This window comes from Centroberyx affinis, unplaced genomic scaffold (genome assembly GCF_046629955.1).
Source record: "Centroberyx affinis isolate AG114_WGS23_722 - 3 ecotype Tasmania unplaced genomic scaffold, CSIRO-AGI_Caff_v1 ptg003741l_1, whole genome shotgun sequence".
Lineage (NCBI taxonomy): Eukaryota > Metazoa > Chordata > Actinopteri > Beryciformes > Berycidae > Centroberyx > Centroberyx affinis.
Window position 1 is genome coordinate 30,008 of NW_027281619.1, and position 17,849 is coordinate 47,856.

General features: G+C 41.2%; 1 protein-coding gene across 1 annotated transcript in view; it reads right to left on the reverse strand.

The window, feature by feature from the left end:
• Positions 1–16,755, reverse strand: part of LOC139662238 (homeobox protein Meis1-like) — a 44,241-nt gene extending 27,486 nt beyond the window's left edge. Inside the window, exons 1-7 of the mRNA XM_071540880.1 lie at positions 16,574–16,755; positions 14,004–14,221; positions 10,378–10,519; positions 10,083–10,133; positions 9,840–9,890; positions 8,219–8,362; positions 259–370 (exon numbers count right to left, since the gene is read on the reverse strand). Coding sequence (XP_071396981.1) covers positions 259–370; positions 8,219–8,362; positions 9,840–9,890; positions 10,083–10,133; positions 10,378–10,519; positions 14,004–14,221; positions 16,574–16,585 — 730 coding nt within the window. The 5' untranslated portion in view covers positions 16,586–16,755. The remainder of the gene's footprint in view (positions 1–258; positions 371–8,218; positions 8,363–9,839; positions 9,891–10,082; positions 10,134–10,377; positions 10,520–14,003; positions 14,222–16,573) is intronic.
• Between the last annotated feature and the right edge of the window lie 1,094 nt (positions 16,756–17,849).

Here is a 17,849-nt window from a genome sequence, read left to right on the forward strand (position 1 = left end):
TTATTAGATATTAGACCAATTAGGTAATGAACTTAGGTAATTAACTCTTCATATTAAGCCTTCTAGCTCATTCCATTGCTCCTCCACACTGACTTCAGCTTCAGCTGTGAGACCACCAACATTACAAACAGCCGACAGTAAGGAGGTGAAGGGTCAGAGGTCACGGCACCCGACAACAGATGGAGCCAGATATTCCTGTGACCCCGGGGTGACCCTGGAGGACAGAGGAGGGGGCGGGGCTTGATGCGTCTCTCTCACCTTGTTCGCTGCTGTTGTCCCCGCTGTGGGACGTGTGCCCGCCGCTGGACGGGCCCGGCGTCCCGGCCGACCGGATCGACGCCGCGTCGTCGTGATCTCTGCTCCACGAGATCTGGGGGGGGGGGGGGGAAACCAGCCAATCAGACGCAAGGTAGGAAGGAAGGAAGGCACAGGGCTCGAGGAACAGAGCATTTACAGGACAGAACACAGGACAACACACTGAGACATTTTAATGTTCACTCAGATTGAAAGTGATGAGATTTGTTCCAGCAGACGACTGAATTTAAATTCTGTTTTCTGAATTTGTATGGAATGATTGAATTTATTGAAGTTGAAACTGATTATAGAAATCAAACTCATGATGCTCTTACCAAGTTTTTTATCCTATTAAAACCATATTGCATTGAAAAGTCCTAGATATTTAGTTTTCTTTAAGATATTAAATTGATACTGGACTCTTGATTTGTTCTGACTTGACTTGCTGTTCTACATTTAGACTTGAGACTTGACTTGAGACTTGTGCCTTAAGGCTTGGGACTCTCCTATATTCTACTATATACTTTCATTTATTTTGCCCTCTAGCATCTTAGCAGAGACAGTAGTGAAGTGAGCGATGACGTTTCTATAGAAGGCTCAAATGAGGCTACATTGGGTTTAAAGTGAAAGTTTAGTCGACATCTACGTCTTCTGGATAAAAATAAAGCATTATTTTGGACATATGGGCTTCTCTGGTACATATTCTTGATATACAGGTTATTTATTGTTTAAATATGTAATAATGTGTCTGTATAGATTCACTGCAGTCATCCAGGTAGTAAGAAGATCCAAAGAACAAAATCCACTGGACTTAAAATGACTGAAGAGTTGAAGACTGTCATGACTTCATGGTGTGATTCAGCCACAGAGGTTAAAAGTCAGGGAATTCCCTGACACTCAGTGGAACTGATGAAGCCTCTTGGATGAGTGGTGAAACATCTTCAACTCTTCAATTGCTTCTATTTTCTTGGACATCTTACTACCTCGATGACTGAAATTGATCCATGCAGCCAGCAGCATGAATGGTACAGTTTTAATCAGTCATCATTTTGTAAGAAGAGGTGTCACTGTTTTCTCATTTTTGAACCAATCTCTGCCCTGATTTAAAGGCTCATTTATGGTGTTTTTCAATCTTTTGGACATGAACTAATGTATTTACTGCTAGGTCCAAAACTGGCAAAACCATCCTGAGCGTTATGAGAGCGAAAACAGAGACGAGACGTTGAAATGACATCAGCTGCTGCTCAGCTGGAAGAGAAGCTGCTTTCAGCCAAAACACCTGAACAGGTTCAGCTGAACCTTCTGACTGAACCAGGAGACGTAACTCTGCACCTTCTCTTCCCCACGGTGAACCATGACTGCATGCATTGTTAACATGGCCGGCCCAAAGGGAATTGAACCCCCAACCCTGCCAGCGTCTCTGCCTGGCTCTACCTGCTGAGCTGCTTTACGAACACATAAATCCATCTGAGGGGGTTTAGAGGTTCGGAGATGATCTTTGTCTGCGAGGAAACTCCAGAAAACGAGAAAGCGAGAAGATCAGGAGGTGAACCATCGATCCGGCTTCAGGCCCGATCGCTCGTTATTATCCTCTATGAATAATAAAGTGCCACAGTGGTAGAAAGAGGAATAATGGAAATACATATATCATGCGTTACGCCGCATACCAAGCGAGTGGCGTAATGTGGAGCGGTAATGTGGAACACATGCTGCAGAACACAAACGGTTAACAGCAGGAGGAGATCCCAAGAGAGGGGGGGGGGGGGTTATAATAATGACTTTAATAATAACTTTATTTTTACAGCACCGCTCATACATAGAATGCAACTCAAAGTGCATTCTATATGTATATATGAGTGCAACAAGCAAAAGCAACATTTTCTAACTTTCAATTTTCAGTTATAAGTTCCTATGTAGCTATAAAATCAAAATTGAGTTCTCCACATATTCATGATCTTTAAATGTTACTTTGTGCTTGTGTGGTCTTTGATGCTCAATATCTCAGAGAGAGAGAGAGAAAGAGAGAGAGAGAAAAAGACAGAGAGAGAGAGAGAGAGAGAGAGAGAGAGAGAGAAAAAGACAGAGAGAGAGAGAGAGAGAGAGGAAAAGAGACAGAGACAGTAGAGAGAGATAGAAAAAGATAGAGAGGGAGAGAGAGAGAGATAGAAGGAGAGAGATAGAGAGAAGAAAAGAGACAGAGACAGTAGAGAGAGAGATAGAAAAAGACAGAGGGAGAGAGAGAGAAATAGAAGGAGAGAGATAGAGAGAAGAAAAGAGACAGAGACAGTAGAGAGAGAGAGATAGAAAAAGACAGAGAGAGAGGGAGAGAGAGAGAGAAGAAAAGAGACAGAGACAGTAGAGAGAGATAGAAAAAGACAGAGAGAGTAGAGAGAGCAAGAGAGAGAGAGAGATAGGAAAAGAGACAGAGAGAGAGAGAGATAGAAGAAGAGAGAGAGAGTAGAGAGTCTCTCCTCCCTGCTGCATTCTCTCCCTTTAACACCACCCCACCCGAGGGAGAAGTTAAGTGTGGAATGAAGTGTGAAGGCGACGCTCCGCTGGGTGCAGCCAGCTGTGAACAGGGAGTCTGTGAGCAGAGTGTCTGTGAGCAGGGTGTCTGTGAGCAGGGTGTCAGTGAGCAGGGAGTCAGTGAGCAGGGTGTCTGTGAGCAGGGAGTCAGTGAGCAGGGAGTCATTGAGCAGGGCATCAGTGAGCAGGGCGTCTGTGAGCAGGGTGTCAGTGAGCAGGGCGTCAGTGAGCAGGGTGTCTGTGAGCAGGGCGTCAGTGAGCAGGGCGTCTGTGAGCAGGGCGTCAGTGAGCAGGGCGTCAGTGAGCAGGGTGTCTGTGAGCAGGGCGTCTGTGAGCAGGGCGTCAGTGAGCAGGGCGTCTGTGAGCAGGGCGTCAGTGAGCAGGGTGTCTGTGAGCAGGGAGTCAGTGAGCAGAGTGTCAGTGAGCAGGGCGTCAGTGAGCAGGGTGTGTTCAGGAGCCTCATCAAGACTCACTTCACGCTCCACCCAGGCTCAAGAAGAAGCTTTCACATCTTTACATGTTAGCCTTGTAGCTGCAGCTTATCACAGCAGATCAACAGGATCAGCTTCAGATCCTGGATCAGTTTCAGATCCTGGATCAGCGGCGTTACAAGCAACCGACAGTAAGGAGGTCAAAGGTCAAAGAGGCCAGACAATATTCCTGTCATCCTACAATGAGTAAGGCAAAAATAACTAAACAACGTAAGCCAATAGAAACTAACAACAAACTGCTAACAGAAGTCAACTGATTGTTTGCCTCCGCCAATGAAGTAGAAAGTAATCAAGTTCTTTAACTTGATTTTAACAAGGTCATTAAAACATCCTTTTTTCATTTTAGGAATATCGCCAAAGTCAGACCTTTTTTAACTCAGAAAGATGCTGAAATACTCAATTTACGCTTTTATTACTAGCCGTTTAGACTGTTGTAATTCCCTTTTTACTGGATTACCTAAAAGGTCTATAAGAAAACTACAGCTGGTCTTAACCAAAACAAAGAAAATGGATCACATGTCCCCACTGCTTAAGACACTGCACTGGCTACCTGTATCTTTTAGAATTGATTTTAAAGTTCTTTGACTTGTTTATAAAGCTTTAAATGACCTTGCTCCTCCCTACATCAGAAGTGTTCCTTCATGTTATGTTCCAGCCAGATCACTAAGGTCCTCCACCGCTTTTCTTTTAAATGTTCCTTATGTGTCCCATAAAAGTCCCGGTGAGAGCGCCTTCTGTTTTTATGCCCCTAAACTGTGAGCTCACTGCCTCTGGATATTAGAATGGCAAGCTCTCTCTGTATTTTTAAAAGGAAATTAAACACCTATCTTTTTTAATCTGGCTTTTAATTTGGAGTAATGTTATAGCCTTAGTTTTTAAGTTCTAATCATTGGTTTTTACTTTTATCCCTGGTGTTTATTTCATAGTATTTTTTTTATTTATTTTTTTATCTTATTGACTCTTATTTATTGATTTTTTAACATTTTATTGTTTTATTGTTGTAATTTTGCTATGTGAAGCACTTTGGGCTGCATGCTTGTACGAAAGGTGCTATATAAATAAAGTTGAGTTGGAGTTAATGTTTTCTCCTGTCTCTCTGTCTGTCTCTCTGTCTGTCTGTCTCTCTGTCTGTCTGTCTGTCTGTCAGCTGTCTGTAACCAAAAGTTACACACAAATTTGTCTGAAATTTGGTGAACAGATCCCTCTTTTTCCCAAGGATCAGCTGATTAGATTTTGGTGCTGATCTGGATCTGAGATTTCTGCCATTAGATGAGTTTTGTTTCTTAGCCAGAACTATTATGCTGCGTTCATGCGCTGCTGGGAAAGTCCGATATCCAGGACTTCCAAGTCGGCCGCTAAACAGCGGTTGCTTTCACATGCTATTTCACATGGAAAATCAAACCCAGAAGTAATAACCGTTATGAAGGCTGCAGCTTTGAAGTTGGAGGATCGTTCAGCGCTGGTGAAGGTTTGAGTGTCTGCCACTTTCATTTTAGAGTTGAAATATCTCAGCTTTGAAAATGTCTCTAAATGATTTTTCCCTTGCCCACTTTCTGTACAAACTGGCGTTGGCAGAAGAAATAATAGCTGCAGTTAGATTTACCTCCTTTAGTCGACATCTCAGCCTTCTATAATACAGCTGAGATCCATTTGAGTTTATCTTGTATCGTCTATTTAGTAGGTAAAAACAATTTCAACTGGACGACAACAACAGTTAAGAGCCACTCTATAGGCACACAGAATAAACCCAAGTACAACCGTAAAGGGCAACTTTGAATTAATTCTCAGAGACTCTGCTACAGATCATTAAAGATGGAAACCAACATGCAAAATATCCCTAATATTTAGTGGGAATATACAGGAGCCTGTGGAGAACTACAGCAGCCTGACAAACTGTACAGGAGAGACAAAGTACTGTACAGATATTCCCACTATATATTCCCTTCTCATTGACATCCATTTAAACTTTTCATCATTTTGTTCAATAGTTCAGTCTTGTCATACTTTAGATTTCAAGATTTCAGTGACGTTTTGGCATTATTCATCAGGGATTCTCAATCTTATCCATATCAAGGACCCTAATTTAGTCCAAATTAGAGCCACAGACCCACATTTGATGCGATTTTGTCTCTCGGACCCAAATCTGAGAATATTTTTATTGTCAGATATGATTTTGTCCAGAATCCCATGACTGTCTGTATTGTAGGTAGAGAGATAACAGAGAAACTATGATCAAAACAGTCATTCTTCTACATTCTCTAATTGTGTTAACTTCTAAATGAAATAATGCTGAAGTTTAACAATTCATCAGTTTGCTGGGGACCCCCTGGAAGCCCCGCAAGGACCCCCGGGTGGTCCCCGGACCCCACGTTGAGAACCACTGTTATACTGAACTGACTGAGGGCTTCAACACTAGAGAGACAGATGGATATCGCGAAAGCCAAACTCCCATCAATATAATTTCTTTGCATGATCTTGAAATTCTTAACACCGCTGGCTTGTAGAGAAAGTGAGTCTGCATGAGGAACATCACGGAGGAACGTCTTGAGAGCCGAGATATTTCAAATCTAAAATTAAAAGCAGCCGTTATGTGACAGTGGTTTGGCCTTTCTGGTGTTAAAATGATGAACAGGCTTCAGTTCGTCCTGCCGCTCGCTGTGAGGGGAAACATGAACTCAACTCTCCAAACCCTTCAAGTCATAATTCAAGACATTTTCACATAAATAAGTGTCCGTTTTGCACCTCTCCGTCTCTGAGTGATACAACTCAGCGTGATCCAACCTGTCTCCACTTCATGGAGCTTCTCCTCTGTCTGTTCTGACCAGCCGGTGTCTGGCAGCTCTTTCCCGCCGCACAGGAAGTGATGCGTTTAAGGTTTCCGGTTTGTTCGGAATCAACAGAAGAAGAAGAACTGGGTAGTTAGAGATCTGGGAAGCCATCGTCTATCGGTCTGATGTTGATTAGCAAGCCGGAGTCAAACGTTTCTCCACACAAAACACAAACATCGATACTTTCTGTAGGTGTTTTAGGTCCAGACGACATTTTGGCTAATCTCTATAAACAGATATCTGCATATGAGACGTCGTCTCTCAACTCCGACTCCATTCTCGCGTCTCAAGTTGCTAATCGAGAGTCTAATCATCATCAGACCGATAGACGATGGGTTCAGAGTAGAGCTGCAACGATTAATCGATTAGTTGTCAACTATTAAACTAATCGGCAACTATTTTGATAATCGATTAATCGGTTTGAGTGATTGTTTAAGAAAAATAAGTCAAAATTCTCTGATTCCAGCTTCTTAAATGTGAATATTTTCTGGTTTCTTTCCTCCTCTATGACAGTAAACTGAATATCTTTGGGTTGTGGACAAAACAAGACATTTGAGGACGTCATCTTGGGCTTTGGGAAACACTGATCCACATTTTTCACCATTTCCTGACATTTTATAGACCAAACAACTAATCGATTGATCGAGAAAATAATCGACAGATTAGAGCCCTAGTTCGGAGATTGGGTAGTTAGCATGAGCAGCGATAGCCACCGTGGCAGAACACACAGAGAAAAGAGAAACTCAAACTGCATCAACACAAAATCCAAGCTCCGCCCACACTGTTTGATTGACAGGTGATCTACGAGCAGAGCAGAAACACCACAGTGAGGCTGAGGGACAAAAATGGAGACTGAGGACTGGAGGACCTGGAGGACCTGGAGGATTAGCGCTCTGACCTGGACCACAGAGGGAAGGGGAGATGAAAACCCGAGGCCGGAGCTGCTGAGTTCACACTTGCAGCTCGGCAGTGAGCGAAGGGTTAAAGGCTAACAAGCTGCAGCCTCCTGCAGGCTGAGCTCAGACCAGACCGGCTCAGACCGGACCGGCTCAGACCAGACCGGCTCGGTCCGACTGCAACATGCAGACTACTTGACTTTTCACCTTTTCTTCTTCTTAGGTGGGAAAACAACACTTCAACTACTGTACTTAAGTGAAACTTTGAGGTACTGACACTTTACTTAAGTATTTCCATGTTGTGAGACTTTCTACTTTTTCCTCCTCTACATTTATCTGCCAGCTGGAGTCACTAGTTACTTTGCAGAATAAGGTTTTTACACGCAAAACATACGATAAGCTCATAAAACATGTTGCATTGTTAGAGTTTAAACTCCCCAACAGTATATGGAGCAGTTAGACCGACAACATTAAAATACTTCTGACAGGTTCATGCTTCAATAATTTAACTCTCTGACAGAATGAAAACTTTTACTTTTCATACTTAAGTACATTTTTACTGCTAATACTTCTATACTTTCACTGAAGTAAACTTTTGGATGCAGGACTTTTACTTTTAATTAAGTATTTTTCCATCATGGTGTTGCTACTGAAAGGATTTGAGGACTTTTTCCACCACAGGAAAAGAGAAAGTTTCTTAGAGAGAATTAGAGTCTTACAGATGTGTACATGTTATTTTTAGACAGATTCACCCACATACTGCAAGCACCTGTGTTGTATCACTTTCCTTTTTTTCCCCCTTCAGTTAAAATTGACTAGTTTCCAACAGCAAAGTGATTCCTGCAGCTGGATAATATGTTTTGTCGATATTCAATCTGTGGGTTTTCCAACATATTATTTAATATACTTTGCAGATAAAAGCAGATTGTTTTAGTTACTTGACGTCAACCCCACTGACACAAACTGATACGGGCATCAAGGCATGAAAATAACGTGATGTAACAGGAAATAAAGCTGCATTGATGTGTTTTAATGCAATCCAGCGCAGCGTTGCGGCTTATAGGCCTGTTTCTGTTTCTTCTCAAACACAAAAAAGCATCATCACTAACAACAAAAATATAAAACCACCATGTCAAATATAAATCCATGTCAGGTCTGATTTCATTGCGCCGGTTTCTCTCACCTGATCGATATTCCCTGATGATCTGCTGAACTCCTCGCTGTCGGACTTGTTTCCGTCTCTGTCGTCGATCACCAGATCGATCGGCATCTTCCCCTTCAGACAGCTGATGTATCGATGACAGAAATTATCGCAAAGTTCGTGAACCTGAAAAAAAGAAAAGAAAAAAGAAAAGTCACAAACCCGTCAGGCACGAACCACGACAAACAGCCACAGTAATCCTATAATACAGTTTAGAAGGAAACTATACAGACATCACAGAAAAATGTAACTCCCAATAGGAATGTTAGGAATTTTATAGTGATACTGAGATAAAGAAAGCAACAAAAAGTCACTATAAACTCACTATAATATTCCTATAATATGTCTATAGCAGCCAAAAAAATATACAGTGATACAAATACTATATAAATACAATAAAGGTACATTAAGAATATTATAAGAATATCATATGAATATTACAGTGATAACAGAGGGAATAAAGAACACCATGAATAAGTTACTATTATAGAACCACAGACACACTGTAAGTCCCTATAGGAAAATTATAGGAATTTTACAGGAATATTAAAGTGATGTCATAGGGGATAAAAATACCAATAAGTACAATAAGGCGACTATAAACTCATTATTGAGTAACGCAAACACACTGTAAGTCCCTAAAACAATATTCCAGTCATATTTTTCGTGATTTTTTTTTTTAAACTCCACATTATTCCTCCTCGCTCCTGCTGTAACAACAAGCCTTTTTCATGCAGTACAGTCTATATTTTCTCTCGGCTCTGCTCGGCCTGTTTCTCACAGCTGAGAGGTGAACAAATCGCTCTGGTTATTCATATGCAGATGTATTTCTCATATCGCAGCCTGTGGAGGCTCCGCGGGCCTGCGGCTTCTCAGCGAGACGGAGAAAAATAAAACACGGCAATCCTCCTCTAAATAAGTTAAGGAAATCAAACCAGAGCCAGCAGGGACTCAGACCGGCAGGAATGAAAACCCTCTCGGCTTTGGTGTGAAAGACCTTACAGCTAAAACCTTCAGAACGGAGCCCATACAGGACTGACGCTGCTTTATTACAAAAACTATAGTAATCCTATAATACATTTTAGAAGGACGCTACAAACACTATGAACAGCAAAACTTTAATAAGCATCTCGAAAACTTATACCACAGAAAATCCTAGTAAAACTACAGGAGATGAAGCTTATACCGTACGTCACTAAAATCACTATTGAGTAGTGCAGACTCACTTTCAGTCACTACAGGATTATTATACGAATATTATAGCGATACTGTAGGGGATAAAAAATACCATAAAGCACCGTAAAGTCACTATAAACTCACTATACACACTATACAGCCTATATGAATATTATAGGAATATTATAGTGATACCATAGGGGATAAAACAAATACCTTAAAGTACTATAAAATCACTATAAACTCACTATTCAGTGCTACACATTATAAGCCTCTATATGAATATTATAGGAGTATTAGAGTGATTTTTCGTCAGATTGAGGCCTAAATAAGCAGCAAAGTGGATCAGATTGAATCGGATTGAATCAGATTCAGAGGCTGATAATTAAAGGGGTCAAAGGTTATTGGGGCAAATCAGGTTTCCTACCTTCTCGAGCTCCAGGAGGTGGAACCGCAACACCTGGATCGCCTGAATCATCTGGAAAAAAAAAAAAAAAAGAAAAAATGTGTAAAGAAGACGCTTAAAAACGGTCTGAGTGAGAAAAATAAATGAAGTTTTATTAGGCCTATTATTATTTATAGGTCTAATAAAACGTAATTTTTTAAATAATTATTGCACATTTTAAAACGACAAAAAAAAATCGACATAATATAGGCTATTGGAACTTACCAAATTATCCAACTCTGGGTTTGATGAAAATAAAGGTTTCTCTGATCGGATCTGGAAACAAAACAAAACAAAAAATCATAAAAAGTTTTGTTTTTCTCGAGAGAGCACGAGAGAGCTCCAGTCTGTTGCTGTTCAACTCTTTTATGACTCTATATATCACTTATATATTATGAGTCAAACACAGATGAAAACAGTGTGTGTGTCTGTGCGTGTGTGTCTGTGTGTGTGTGTGTGTGTGTGAGGAGTGTGAGAAGAAGTGTGTGTGTGTGTGTGTGTGTGTGTGACGCTCCGGTACCTGCTTGGAAAACACCGCGATGTCCTCGTTGAAGGAGTCCGAGGAGCAGACGTCTCCCCCGGCCACGCCGCTCTCTCTCGGCGTGCAGGTCGCTAATTCACATTTTTCAAAGATCAGTGCGAGCAGAGGGAACAAGGGATGACTGAGGAGAGAGAGAGAGAGAGAGAGAGAGAGAGAGAGAGAGGGAGAGAGAGAGAGAGAGAGAGAGGAGGGAAACACTGTGAGAAGCGTTTAAACTTTAAAAAACACACATAAGCTTCCCTGCTGCCTTGAAATTTCGGAGCTGACTGAATATTTGGGTCAAACATCATCAGTTGTTTTAAAGTCATAAAACTCACTGAGCGAACTTAAAGCGGCCCTGCTATAGGAATTCTCATTTTGCTTTATTCATATTCACATGATTACATTTGTTTAGTAAAGACGTTGTTAACATTTTGATTGTATTTGAGTGGTTAAATTTAAAGTTATTGCATTTTAAAGAATCCATCCTTTTTTTTTTCAGATGAACTCCAGGAAACGCATCACAGCTGGACTCGCTCCTGATTGGCTTCCCTCACCTAAAAGCAGTGACTGAAATCCGTCCAATCAGGGTCCAGTCTGCAGGAAAGCCTGACTCAGCAGGTTTACCTAATCTGAATTGGAGGGGGCGCTGCTGTCGGCCAATCAGGAGCCAGCATTGTGACGACTCAGTCTTCACATTAATTCGGTTCAACTTTGAACTAAACTACATTTATCTGCAGAACATCATGAAGAACTTTATTCTGATCCTGAGACAGAAGAGAGTTGAAACTAAATAATGAAAACTGAATAATTTTGGACTTTGAAAACAATAAGTTCAATCATCAAATGTTTTTCAGTTGAATTCACTAACTGATCAGCTGAACTTAAGTCTTATTTATTCTTTCACTACACACAGAAAAATAAAAGTGCGAACTGGAACCGAAAAGTTCTTGGGAGTGATGCCACAGAAGAACCAGTTCTGGTTCCACAAAGAACCTTTCAAGAACCTTTTAAGAAATATATGGTTTCAAAGAACCATATAAGGTTCTTTGGGATAGGCTATTAAAAAGTTCTTAATTCTTAGTTAGGCTATTGGATGGTGGGTGATGGTGTGAATGTGGAAAATAACCAAACCTCTCTATATTGTGCAATTGCAAATGAGGCTATAGAAGGACAGATAAAAACAAAACAATGCAGGAGTCTAGTGCAGAAATGGTTCTTTAAAGAACCTTGGTCTGAAAGGTTCTTTGTGGAACCAGAAATGGTTCTTCTATGGCAGCACTCCCAAGAACCATTTTTGGCACCTTTATTTTTCTGTGTGTATTGAGAAGGTTTCCAGTCTTGGTTGTTCATGTGTCACAGAGTTATTACACCATGTGATAAACAGTAAGCAGCTGATTCTGCACTAACTTGGATGCTGATTTTCTTCATGACAAACACACCTGTGTTCACTGAGTTAACGATTAAAGACGAGTTGATTTGACAGATTTTTTTACAGTGTACAGACTGAACGGGACACTAATGTTCAGCCTGGTTCTCCTTGTTCTCATTTTTAATCAGAAATAGACGCATGATTCATCACATCCACACAGAACCGGTCTGTGCCGTGACTCCATCTGAACGACAAGAGGGAGGGGCTTCTGGAGGGTTCGCTCAAGTGCAATGCATGCTGGGAAGTCTGCTAATAACCGGTTCATAATAGACTTTAATATGGTCGGTCGGTTTAGTGAACACTGGGTAAGATTCTTTAAACCTTCTGGACTCACGATTATAAGTTTTGAAGTTCATAACTAGCGATCGCAAGATGAAGCTGACAAAAGTTTTGATTCTTGCTGCACAGCAAATCTCCAAAAAAGTTCCTTTACTTTACAGGAAATAAAAAGTTTAGGAGCGAACGACACGTTTCACTTCCTGATTCTTCAGGTTTGCGTTGTTCGCTCCGAAACTTTTTCTCTCATGTAAAATAAAGGAACTTTTTCTACAGACTTGCTGTGCGGCAAAAATCAATACTTTCCTTTTCCTGTACTTGCTAGCAACATAAAAACATTTTTCAGTAGTGCAGCTTATCAGTTTCCCACTACATCTATACAGTATGCAGTGATTAAAGGTGAGTTGATTTGACGAGATCTCTCTGAGTTTTTACAGTGCAGCTGCAACAAGTGGAGCAACTGAAGTTGCTGAAAACCTGAAGACAGCAGAGTCTGATCTGCCAGGCCAGATCAATAACAAGCATCAATAATAAGTCTGAATGGATTTATTATGAGAGGCACCGGCATAGGAAAATATGTCTGCAGGCGTTTATGAAAGCTACATTCATGTTTCAAATTACATAACTGCATTAGATTATTAGAATTATTAGATTATTAGAATAGGAGTTGACTACAGAGGTTGGAAAAACCAGGTAATTAGTTTCTAAATTAGAAAAGAAAGAAAGAAAATAAAAGAAAGAAAGAAATGCAGCATGATGTTTCCTGTGCTTTGAATTTCTGTCATAAAGTTTGATGTCAGCCTGAAAATCTGCAAACTATTCCTGCAAAGACGTGTTTTTTTTTACCCTCTGCTACATCTCTGTTTATAGTAATATTAAACAAAAAGGGCCTGAGAAAGAAAGAAAGAAAGAAAGACAGAAAGAAAGAAAGAAAGAAAGAAAGAAAGAGGTGTAACACGATAGCAGGCAGAAGGATTTCTGGCTTCAGAACAGTGAAGTGAAGATAATCTGGTGTTTGGTCTGCAGCTCAGTTACAAACTAAATGGCCGATCAGCACAGAGGAGAAGAAGCTTCACCTGCTTCACACCGACCGGCTCATCAGTCCTGCTGCAGCTTCACTTCCCATCAGAGGAGGAAAAACTACATTTACATTTACAAGTACATTTCCTCAGTATGAAGTGTTTCCTTAGTGTTCCCATTCTGTGGGACTTTCTTCTTTTCCTCCTCTACATCTCAGAGGGAAATCTTGTTCTTTTTCCTCCACTGCATTTATCTGCCAGCTGGAGTTAGTAGCTACTTTGCAGAATAAGGTTTTTACACGCAAAACATATACGATAAGCTCATAAAACATGTTGTCTTGTTAGTTTGTTTGGTGGGAAAACAACACTTCAACTACTGTACTTAAGTGAAACTTTGAGGTACTGACACTTTACTTAAGTATTTCCATGTTGTGAGACTTTCTACTTTTTCCTCCTCTACATTTATCTGCCGGCTGGAGTTACTAGTTACTTTGCAGAATAAGGTTTTACATGCAAAACATACGATAAGCTCATAAAACATGTTGCATTGTTAGAGTTTAAACTCCACAACAGTATATGGAGCAGTTAGACCGACAACATTAAAATACTTCTGACAGGTTCATGCTTCAATAATTTAACTCTCTGACAGAATGACGACTTTTATTTTTCATACTCCTGTACATTTCACTGCTAATACTTCTATACTTTTACTTAACTAAACTTTTGGAGCAGGACCTTTACTGTAAATGAAGTATTTTTCCATGATAGTCCTGCTCAGTAAAGGCCTTGAGGTTGCAGTAACAGTATAATAGAAGCTGCTCTACAGGCCCAGGCTCCTCTCTCTGTCTGTCTCTGAGCTTCATGGGTCCTGGTCCTTGGCCTCTCTAAAGTCAACGTACCCGTAAATGGCGTCTTTGTCTCTCTTGACGGCGTCGTTGGCGGCGGGGCCCATGCCGGGGTGGGCGGGGTGGGCGGGGTGGGCGGGGTGGGCGTACTGGTGCGGCGGGTACGGGCCGGCGGGGTTCAGGTGGACGGCCTGCAGGGAGCGGGCGGCGTGGTGGGGGTCGCCGTACACCCCCCCCACCCCCTCCAGCCCGTAGTGGGCCAGGTCTTCATACTGGGACGGGCAGAGACAGGCGCTTTGTCATTCCTCTGTGACCCCTGACCTTTGACCCCCTGGCTGCCGCTCGCTCATCCAGAGAGCTGCAGCTCAGAGCGGCGCTGACCTCACAGCTAAACGCCTCACATGGAAATGTTCAGCGTGTTGGAAACCACTGTGAGGGCTCAGAGCCATGGGAGGATATTTTATGATCTTATAACCAGTGATGTCAATAAAAAGAAGTTTTAGCTGTGATCAACATGAAACAAACAACCTCCATTATGAGCAAAAATCTATTATATTATCAGAAAAAAACATGAATTTATGCTTTAAACTATCCTATCTTTACAGTGGGAAAGACGGGTTCTCCATGTATGTGATATATGTATACTGTATTTGTATGTATATTTTCTCTATATGTACATTGTCCGTATGTGATGTAGTGGGAAATGAAAAGGAGAGTAAACTTTGACCTCAGTTGAGGATCAAAAAAAGGCAAACAGCCTCCAATATGAGCAACAATCAATTATATTTTCAGAAGAAAAACATTAATTTATATATTTTTTCCATTAAAGACATTATCTTTAAACTTGGAAAGAGGGGCTCTCCATGTAGGTGATATATTACATTTTCTTTATATGTATATTTTCTATCTATGTGTATATTTTCTCTATGAATATTTACTCTATATGTATATTTTCTATGCAGGAACATAATGGTAAACAAAAGGAGGGTAAACTTTGACCTGCAGTCAGTGGTCAAAATAAAGCAAACAGCTGCCAAAATGAACAAAATCAATTATATTTCCAGAAAAATAAAACATGACGATCTGCATTTTTCCTTTAAAAATCCCTGTCTTCATATAACTTCCAACAGTTTGATAATACTTAGGCTACTATGATAAATAGCCTATTGTCCGTTTGGGTTAGCCTATAAGATTTATATCGACAGGTGGTTAAACTTTACTCTGCAGATAAAACCGGTTTGAAAACTGAGTTTAGGTGTTTTCACTCTCCATTAATCTGCTTATAACTAGATGAACCACGCAGGGCCTGCAACTGATACAACACACACACACACACACACACACACACACACACACACACACACGGCAGACCGGTTTAAATTCACTATAACAGCCTGTTCCAGCTGAGGAGAGCAGGCTGATAAATATGTGCAAATTATGTGTTTAGGTGAGTTTACAGCCGATTATAAAGTGCGAGAGCAAGTGAGAGTTAGCGACTGACCAAATGTGCATGGATTATAAACGAGCCTCATTTATAATAATAAGATACCCAACTATAAAGCTCATAAAATCTGCAGTGACGACGTTTTATTGGAGGAATATAGCTGATAAAAAAAGTTTTTTTTAAATAGATAAACTTCAGTTCAAAACCAAAACGACTCAACAGGAAAAAAAAAAAGTTGTTGTGGGCCTGCAGCGCTGCAGAATCCACTGAGAAATTAAATCTTCTGCACAGACAATAAGTTTAATGTTCAGATTAATGAGATTCATTTGCTTTTGTTAATATTTGTAGTTTCTGCAGATTACAGAAAGTTTTAGTAGCCCAAATATAAAATTACCTCAACAAGTAAAATAAGTAATCTGTTATTTGACCGTTTTGTAAAAGATCTCAGCTCACAGTTGACGGACTTTACTTTTTCAATTTTAGGTTTCTAATCAATGTGTGTAAACTAAATATGATTTTATTAAGTCTTATAATTTACTGTTTCAGTGTCTGCAGTGGTGATTAACAAAAACTAAAACTCCAAATAGTTTTTATAGAAGTGTGTGAGTGTGTAGTTTTTAGTTTTTAGAAGTGTGTGTGTGTGTGTGTGTGTGTGTGTGGGTGTGTGTGTGTGTGTGTGTGTGTGTGTGCAGGAATTTAATTTGTCAGTTTTTATTTATGAAATCTGTTAATGTGACTAACAGCTTTGTGTGCTTAAAATAAGAAGTTTAAAATAAGAATTCAGTGAAAATTTGAATTTTGCAGCATGAGCGGCTGGATGTGCAGAATAAACCGCAGATGAGTTTAGTTTAGTTTCCAAAAAATAATAAAATAAAAGCAGGGTAGATATGACTCCATAAGGAAAATTACAACTAATATGAATAAAATTATATTTCCACAATATGATTAATTTGTTATTTTTCCCTTTAGAAAACCACATTATCCTGTAGGCTAACTTCCATCAGTCTGAACCTCCTGACTGAATTTCTCTGTCAGATTTGTGTCAGACAGGAAAAGTAAATCAGAAGCTGAACTTTAGTGTTTCTGTTCTGTGCATCAGGCTCGTGCAGCTGGATTTAAGGCCGAGTAAAGACCAGCAGACTGAACACATCCCACATTAATAAAGTTGCTCTTTACGCACCCGTTGCGCCATCGGCCCGGTCTCTCCAGCCCGACTCCGCTTCCCTGCTGCGGGGCAGAATACACATCCAACTCCCGGTACCGGAGGAGAGATCAATAATTCCGTGTGTGTCTCAGACGGACCGACGGTGTAAAGTCCAACGGATAGAAAACACACACACACACACACACACTCACACTCACACACACTCACACACACACACTCACACTCACACACACGCACACACACAGAAAACCAGCCGATCCCCAAGCTCCGTTCTCCACGGCAGCGACAGTCCGCCGACAGCAGCAGCAGCCCGGACAGACGCTGTCCCCCTCCCGGCCTCCGGCTCCAGGCGGCCAGTCACTCCGTCACTTAGTCAATCAATCAGTCAGTCAAACAGTCGATCAATATCCAGCTCGCCGAACCGGTGGCTTAATTAACGCGGACCCGCTGCGCGCTCCAAGCCCGTCACTGTAGCCGGATATTTTTACGCGGAGATGCGTTCAAATCCCCATCGCAGCTCCGCCGGAGCGCCTTCCTCCTCTGATCCAGACCGTCCGAGTCTGGTCTGCTGAGGGGAGGAGGGGGGGAGGAGGAGGAGGAGGAGGGAGGAGGGGAGGCGAGGAGGAGGGAGAGAGGGAGGAGGAGAGGAGAGGAGGGGAGGAGGGGGAGGAGGGAGAAGAAGAGGGGAGGAGGGAGGAGAGGGAGAGATTATTTCCTCACTTAGTTTCTCTTAAAGGAGCCGAGGCTGCGCGTCCCCGGATCCTCCTCCCGACGTGGGAAGGCAATGCGCGCCGCCGAGCCTCCGTGGAGCTGGATGGAGCTGGACGCGCGCATGTGGGGGACTGAGGGGGAGAGAGAGAGTGGTACGTGTGTGTGTGTGTGTGTGTTGGGGGGTGTTCAGTTTACCCACTTTTTTAGGCTGACATATATTTATGATATAAATGATGATATATCCATAACTCTATTGACACAGGCTTCCTATAATATTTTAGGAATATTATAGGAATATTATAGGGTTTTTTCAACAGTCCACATACTGTAGGTTTTCATCAATAGTTTACGCAGGTTTTGAGGCTGAAAATCTATGTAACATAAATTCATAGTATTGATCGTAAGTATCAAACTGAGTATAGCACAGACTCCCTATAGGAATATTACTATAGTGAATATTTGCTGGTAACTTGCATACAACAGGATACATATTGTGAACTTTTAAAATAGTTTACATACCTTTTATCATTCTTTATGATATGAAATGCATAGTATACATCATAATAAGTAAGTACTGATG